General features: G+C 42.8%; 1 protein-coding gene across 1 annotated transcript; it reads left to right on the forward strand.

Annotated features, from left to right (window-relative positions):
• The first annotated feature begins 2,247 nt into the window (after nt 1-2,247).
• Nucleotides 2,248-7,115, forward strand: LOC131230398 (heavy metal-associated isoprenylated plant protein 3-like). The gene is made up of 5 exons (XM_058226303.1): nt 2,248-2,403; nt 2,497-2,638; nt 3,917-4,122; nt 4,955-5,042; nt 6,517-7,115. The coding sequence occupies exons 1-5, from the start codon at nt 2,395-2,397 to the stop codon at nt 6,930-6,932; spliced, it is 861 nt and encodes a 286-aa protein (XP_058082286.1). The 5' UTR covers nt 2,248-2,394; the 3' UTR covers nt 6,933-7,115.
• The last annotated feature ends 920 nt before the right edge of the window (nt 7,116-8,035 follow it).

Consider the following 8,035-nt stretch of genomic DNA (forward strand, 5'->3'; position numbering starts at 1 on the left):
AGATAAAAGCATGAGCACCGATTTTCAGTGTTCACACTAGGGTCCTAAAGTCCAGAATAAAATGGCTTAATTCAATGACATTAGAAGTTCCATCGAATTCTCTTAAAAATCGTACAATTCTGTAAAGTAGAGACCGTGCATCACACAAACAGAAAATGATGCCTAACCCATTCATTTTCCATAACTAAAGCCCTTACCCAGAATCTAAGTGCAAACCAATATATGAGTCACTCAGGTCAAGGAATATTGTGATTTCTTATCATTTAAGTAATTCTCTGGGTTCTAGCCAACCGTAAATTCTGAGGCCGTATCTTAACTAGTGATGACTATAGTCAAATGCACTTTTAGATCTAAGTCAACCCCGTGTGTAAATAAAATGAAAACTAGAATTGATACATAGAAAAAGCTATAAAAAAATGGCAATATTCCCATCTTCACGCAAGGGAGTGCATTCATATAACCTAATCACCGGAAAGAGTGAGAATAATGATTTTCACATTGAAACCTTCATAAGGCCACGGTGATGTTTATTTGTCATCCAACCTATGCATAAGATCACCGGTACAGAAGGGAAAACATAAATTAGCCTTGATCTAAAACTTTTGTGGCCCAAAAAATTTTCAACAGTCGACGTTCATTTAACACTATTTCCTGTGGTGTGGTTCACTTAGCTTTGGACACACTTTATTATTGAACTAGGTCCTAAAATTATATGTTAAAAAGGATAGACGGAGTGGATAAAATACCTATATCACGGTAGACCCCACCGAGTTTACTCAGTACGCAATCCCCTTCCCATTCACCCAGCACCTGCAGGCCGATTTCACTCGCACCGTTGCCATCTGATAAAAATACAAATGCACACCTGCTATCCATGCTCCAGCACAAACGAACATAGGGCTCGCTGCAAAGTGATGTAAGTGATTACAGGCTATGGAGTAGGGATTGGGAACTACGGCACCAGGACCTAGCTCTGTGGGGATCACCGCGATGTATGAATATTATCCACGCTGTTCATCCATTTTGATAAATCATTCAACGTATTGAGCCCAAAAAATGTGACAGAACCAATGCTCAAGTGGACCACACCTTAAGAAATAGTAGGGATTGAATTCCTACAGCTAAAAACCTCTTGGAGGCAGAAGTTAGCTGATATTATTTTCCCTTCACCCACATCTACGTGACCTTTACGAACAGGTTGGATGGCAAATAAACATCACGGCAGGCCCTAGGAAAACTTCAACGCTGGGTCATTATCACCACTGCTTCCTATGTTGTGGTCCACTCAAGCCTTAGATCTGCCTATTTTTTGGGATCATATCCTAAAATGATAATTTAAAATGGATGGACGGCTTGGATAAAACACATATATCACAGTGACCCAACAAAGCCCCTACGGCGCTGGCCTTAATGTTTCTGAAGTGTTTATTTGCCATCCACTCTATTATATATGGTCACAAGAGCCCACACGAAAGAAAAAACAAACATGCTTGATCCAAAACATTTGTTACCCATTAATGGTAATTGGATCTGCTTAATTTATCTGGATAATGCCCTGTAGTGATCCGGAAAAACGGATGGACTGCGTAGATACAGAATACATACGTCAAGGTGGGCCCCATGATAAGAGCCGCACCGTCTTGTGTGAGTCCGCGGTCTAACCTAATCCGCTCTCTCCAATCTGTGTCCCTACTGGAGCCGATCAGCGCTACTACGTGGATAATAGCAGACCCACTCCAGGAGGTAGGCCCTGGACCGTCCTCTTTTCTTACCCATTCTAAAAATGAGGATGAATGCAAACTAATGACAGATCTCTGATTAAATGGCTGTGATCGTTCGCCCACGGCGGCTCTAACAGTGACAATTCACTTTCACGATCGCAAACCCCAAACGCTGGATTGCTCTTCTTCTATCACTCGCGGGATGGGTCCTCTCATTATGCAGAGCCGTTCTTCACAAATAAGGCCAATATATTCTCTGGTTGCCGTTCATTATCCTAATTGTCGACGTTCACTTTCCGTGTGGGCCTAACATAAGATATAGCCCTCCTAATAGGATTGAAATGACATCTAAGGTGGGCCCAGTCAAACGAGCGGTACGGATCTTCAAAACATGCCTCAGGTTTCCACATGTGTGGTAGCGAGTGCTAGAAACAAAACGCCCTTCGCATTTCTCTTGAGATGAGATGTAGCCGCGGGTCTACTGCCAGCGATTAGTCCAACCCGGCGGCAGCCTCGCACTCTCTCCCATCCATCATGACCATGACATGACTACCATCCATCCATGCATGAATGCATGCATACATACATTACCCACCACAACAACCGCTCCTCTATTTAATCCCACACCCTCCCTCGTATCTCTCTCCCGATCAAAACAAAAGTCGTGGGAACGATGGGCGAGGTGAGCTGATCTCGCGATTAATCGCTGACATAGCTCCAACCTTCACTCTTCCTTTAATTTGCATTTGTGAAATAATCGCTGGTTCTTTTGCAGAAGGACGGTGAGAAGAAGGGCGAGGAGAAGAAAGGCGATGGAGGGAAGAAGGAAGACGGAGCGATCACCGTCGTTTTGAAGGTTGACATGCATTGCGATGGATGCGCGAAGAAGATTATAAAATCCGTCAAAGGTTTCGATGGTAAATAATAAAAAATCATTTTCTAGAAAATCGTTTTTCAGATTTTCTGAATATGAAACGTAGAAAACAGAATTTTATTTTCTAGAAAATCATTTTCCCTTTTCCCCTTTCAGAGAATGATATTTACACCCTCAGATTTTGGTATCTGTTCCAACCTTTTTTCCTCGATTTTGCATTTTTGAGAGCTTTTAAGATCAGTCTCCTTTTTACTTCTTTTGTTTTGGTTTTCCTTTCCTTCTGAAAATGAAAAGTGGGTAAAAGAGAGGAAAAAAAAAAAGGGGGGGTGTAAATGTCAGGTCCGGCCGTTTTCCCTTGTGAACATGTAGTCAGAATAGCGCACGATTGTAACGTAACTAACCGGTGCACGTTAGCCTTCAACTACTGGAGTCGATTTTCAGTTTTGGTACTGGAAAGGGAGAAGGAGGGTGCGCATGATTAAGAAGATACCCTGATGTTGTATTCTAGAGGGTTTCTCTGTTATGAATTATCTGTTTTCGTTCCTTATTTCTTGGTATGTTGCTGAAGTGGTCTCATCGTGTGTATCCGCAAAAATCGACCTGGCGCATGATAGCAGTATACGCATCCGGCGCACGATAGCACCGTTTCTGTCGCCTGGATTGCGATTTGGAGTTTTGGTCCTGGGAGATCGGGGACGGGACCGTGTGCGCATGATAAGGAGTTGCGCCCTTGCATTGTATTCCAGTGGCTCTTCTTTCGCCATATTGTACGGTTTTCCCTTAATTTTTGAGAAATACTTTGATACTCCGGCAGTGTGATGGATGATACTCATGCACTTAGAAATTACTTAGAAACTGCACTACTGTCATAAAATTAGTGAAATTAAACCGTCGAAATTACGTTAACTGGTGTAGATTTACCGTGAACCAAAAAATAAGCTTGTTTAATCATCTGGTGGACATTTATTGGACGGTCAAAAAAATAAAAAATCCAACGGTTCTATTTCCACAAACAAGTCTCCACGAATCACATGTTAGGATTATTCAACGGTTCTGATCTAGGATTTTCGTCTTGAAGGCAGTAGGATGCATTCTTTGGTTTTCCTTCAGTTATTATATGCCACGTGTACAATCTCTAACTGCCCGCATATCAAGCGTCATACGCAGCCTGAGTATCATTTAACTCCTCTCTCTATTCTTTGGGGGGCGCATGATAAGGCGCTGCGCACTCGCGTTATATTCTAGTGGCGTTTACTTAGCTTGATTGGTTTTTTTTTTTTTTTTAATAGCGGTTGACGGTTTTGCCCCTGTTTTTACACAGGAGTGGAGAATGTGAAGGCGGACCACAGTAGCAACAAGCTGACGGTGGTGGGGAAAGTGGACCCGGAGAAGATCAGATCAAGGGTCGAGAGCAAGACGAAGAAGAAGGTGGAGCTGGTCTCTCCTGCCCCCAAAAAGGATAAGGATGGAGGGGAGAAAAAGCCACAAAACAAGCCCGAGAAGGCCGAGGACAAGAAAGGCAAAGAGGTAAAAACAGACTTGCTGATGGGGGCAAATGTGTCTTTCTAGTATATTCTGCTTTTCTACGCACCATCCGCACTTTAGCCACTGCAATCAGATGGTACGATTTTTCGTACTATTCTTGGTGTAGTATAGCCATGTTTTCAACCGTTTAAGAAATGGCGGTGACCCTTGGAAATGGTGTAGATGTAACGCAATCCAGACCGTCTAAATCGTAACCCCAACCGTGGATTGCACTGAGAAGATAATCTTGACCATCTAATTTTTACCTTTGTTGGGTTTGGTCACATTATTTGTGTCAACTATTCATTTGATATCCATTAATCGGATGGTTAGGATTAAGTTGAATCAGGGTGATTCCATGTATATGCGAACGGGATCCAAAATCTGGACGGTCTGGATGGCTGTAGATCAGTGCCACATGTGAGTATATGGATGCGTCACCACCATTTGTTAAAAGGTGGAAAACTAAAGTGTGGCAGCAAATTCTTTTCGTATGTGATGGCCCAGCTGATGAATGTACGATGCTGATCGTTATCTTCATCTGGGGGAATCCTTATGTACCGCACGTGGCTGTCTCTATCAAGCAGTGTAACCCATCATGTGATGATCGAGACCGTTCATCCAGATGGTCCTGGTGTAGATAGCTGGGAGATCCTCACCATCCTCTCTCTTTAGGGGGGTTGTTGTATCTGACGAGCAATATCACTTGTGGACCATCCCTTGTATCTGATGAACGGTCTGAATGTGGCTGCTATTTCGTTTTATTTTTTTTTATTTATTATTTTTATTTTTTTATCTCTCTTGATGTTTTGTATTTTGGGGTTTGTTTTGTAAGCCTGTTTCATCAACGGTGGTGCTGAAGATACGGTTACACTGCGAAGGCTGCATCAAGAAGATACAGAGGATAATCCGCAAGATTAAAGGTATTGATTTCACGTAATTAATTGCATTTTAATTCTAATTAACGAAGGTTAATTATACCCTATTTACAAAACCTATTTGGTAACTTTTATGGTGGTGATTCGTTCACCACATGCATGGCGTAGTCGCGAAACAATCCAGACCGTTCAAGTTGCTGATCAAATTTGCATGATCAGAAAGTTAACATCAATTGATGATCAGGATTGCTTGATCATTGAGATTTTCGGATCATTGGGTGGTCTGTGTACAGTGCCCAAACGAGTCAATACCGGTGGTGAACTAACACAATTTACCTGTGTCTTTTGCTCTTCCTTTGCGACCATTTCGATTCCCAGAGTGGAAGCGAATGAACGGAGTGAACTGATTGCGTACTACCCCGCCCGTCTGTAGCCACGAACGGTCAGTTCTGTGTGTGGGCCCACTGTGATGTATCTGTTTATCCATGCCGTCCATCCCTTCTCTTAGATCATTGTAAGGTATTTGTACAAAAATGAGGCAGATCCAACGCTCAAGTGGACCACACCAAATAATAAGATTGGGTTACATTAAATGCAAGAGTAATCTTTGGTGCGGTACAGTTGAGCATTGGATACGGACGGGCAGGGGTAGGACGCACTCCGCGTCAGTGGACTCGAATGCTCACCACCTGTTTTACCAAATGCCTAGGACACCAAAGTGTGTGGGGCCCACCATGTTGTATATGTGAAATCAACTCCGTCTATCATTTTGTACCCTCCATGTTAGGGCTTAAGTCGAAAAATAAGCTAAGATCCACTACTCAAGTGGGCCACACCACGTTGAACATCTGGGATGGGATGCCAACTGTAGTTTGTGGGGCCACTATTGTATGTATCTTTCATCAAATCTGTTAACCAGGCATAACTCACCAAGATGAAGAGAAGGTCCAAAAATAATCTGATAAGAAACTCAGTGGGGCCACACCATGTGAAAATTTACGACTTTCGGGAGCAATTTTACATTGTTTCTATTGGTGTTGTTTATATAATTTTTAATTGGAATTATCTTCTGTATGTACGGTCTAAATAATGGCTCCCATCTGATGAACGGAGTGGATTTTATGTATACAACATGGTAGGCCCCACAGAACTCGGGTGCCTTACACGCTGCCTAAAGCAGTCGGTATCAGTTGAGGTCGGCGTAGACGTCATTTCCCCTGTTTTTCGATTTGGATTTTTCCTCTGCTGTCCGAGAAAAGCGAATGCAAGATTCTGGACACCTGAAATCCTTGTTTTATTAGGAATTGTAAGGTCCTGATGCATGTCTGAACTTGAATAGTGTCCAGATTTTATATCATTGTATGAGAATGGGGCCCACGATTCCCCAAATCCAAAACGTTGATCTTGGGAGTCGTTTCCTCACCGTTTATGTGTGGCCCACCAGATGAGTATCTTAGATCATGTACACATGTAAGAAGCTTCCCAATGCAAAACATAAACTGATGTTTTGAACCTGCAGGGGTGGAGAATGTTAGCATAGATTCTCAGAAGGATCTTGTGACGGTGAAGGGGACTATGGATGCGAAAGCACTGCCCTCCTACCTCAAGGAGAAGCTGAAGCGGAATGTGGAGGTCGTTCCACCGAAGAAGGATGGGGGCGACGGAGGGGATAAGAAAGCCAAAGAAGGCGGCGGCGGTGGCGGTGAGAAGAAAGACAAGGCAGACGGCGGGGGAGAGAAGAAGGACAAGGCAGGTGGTGGTGAGAAGAAGGACAAAGAAGGTGGTGGCGGTGGAGAACAGGCAAAGGTGGAGATGAACAAGATGGAGTACGGGGGCAATGGGTACTGGGCCAATCCACCTTGGTATGCAGCAGAGCCAGTGCACGCCCCCCAGATTTTCAGCGATGAAAATCCAAATGCCTGCTCGGTTATGTGAGGAGAAGGTGTAGTAGAAATAGAAGGTGTAAATAAGAGATAGGGAGGGGAGGGAGGAAAAAAAAATGCAAGTACATAAAGAGAGATAGAGAGTGGTGGGGAAGATGAAAGAGAGGCCTTCCTGGCCTCTTGTCTGTTTGGATTGCTTTGCTATATGTTTCAATTCAATTTTGTTCTTTTGTTATTTTTGTTTTCTGTTTGATGGCTGTTGATGATGATGTGTGGTGATGATTGAGTTGGTTTTTCTCTGTGGCTGAGATCACTAGCATGTGTTCTCTGATTGGGCCCGCATGTTGAGATCGTCTGAAGATGATTCTAGACTGCAGGGTATACTCTGTTTCTGTGTGTTCAAATGGGCTCACTGTCGATACGATGGACCCCAGGGATGCAACGGTCTATATATTATCATCGTTGAGACAATCATGGCTCTTAGATTGCTGGCCGCGTATAGGCTATTCACGAAAGAAGAAGGATATGCTTATTTGATACTCTGAAAGAGTGTGATGGTTGATATCCAGCCACTCAAAATTTGTATTTTGGGCATATATCAGCTCAAATTAAACGGCTTAGATAGAGAGACCCAACATTGTAGATAGGAAATCATCCTTGGAGCCATCGGTACCTCTGGCTGATGGGAATTTGTTTGTTGATATCAGAACTTCGATTTTATTTATTTTTTTCCATTTTGAATCACTATAAATTTGCATGTTACAAGCCATCTGAACTGGGGCCCACTATTTGGATGGTTTAATTTAAGTTACCCATATACTACATGTGGGATTTCTTACTTCTTAACGCCCGTCTATCAACTGCCACACCGAGGCAATTCCTATATTGTTTGGATTTAGCAGATAACGTTAAGGATTATGCCAACCTAGAAAATAGGATTAAAAATATGGGGTGCTGTTTGGATAGCGAATTGTGTTTTCTAATTCATTGGACAACGATGCCTTGTTTCTTATGCAAGAGAATTTTGACCATAAATAAGAGTACTGATTATTGTGTGGAATTTACACACTACAACTTTCATTTTTTGTATAGATTTTCTATACCCTAAAGGGAGCAGATTAGGTGTGGCCCAACCTTACCTAGGAAGTCGTGGCC

This window comes from Magnolia sinica, chromosome 17 (assembly GCF_029962835.1).
Source record: "Magnolia sinica isolate HGM2019 chromosome 17, MsV1, whole genome shotgun sequence".
Classification (NCBI taxonomy): Eukaryota; Viridiplantae; Streptophyta; class Magnoliopsida; order Magnoliales; family Magnoliaceae; genus Magnolia; species Magnolia sinica.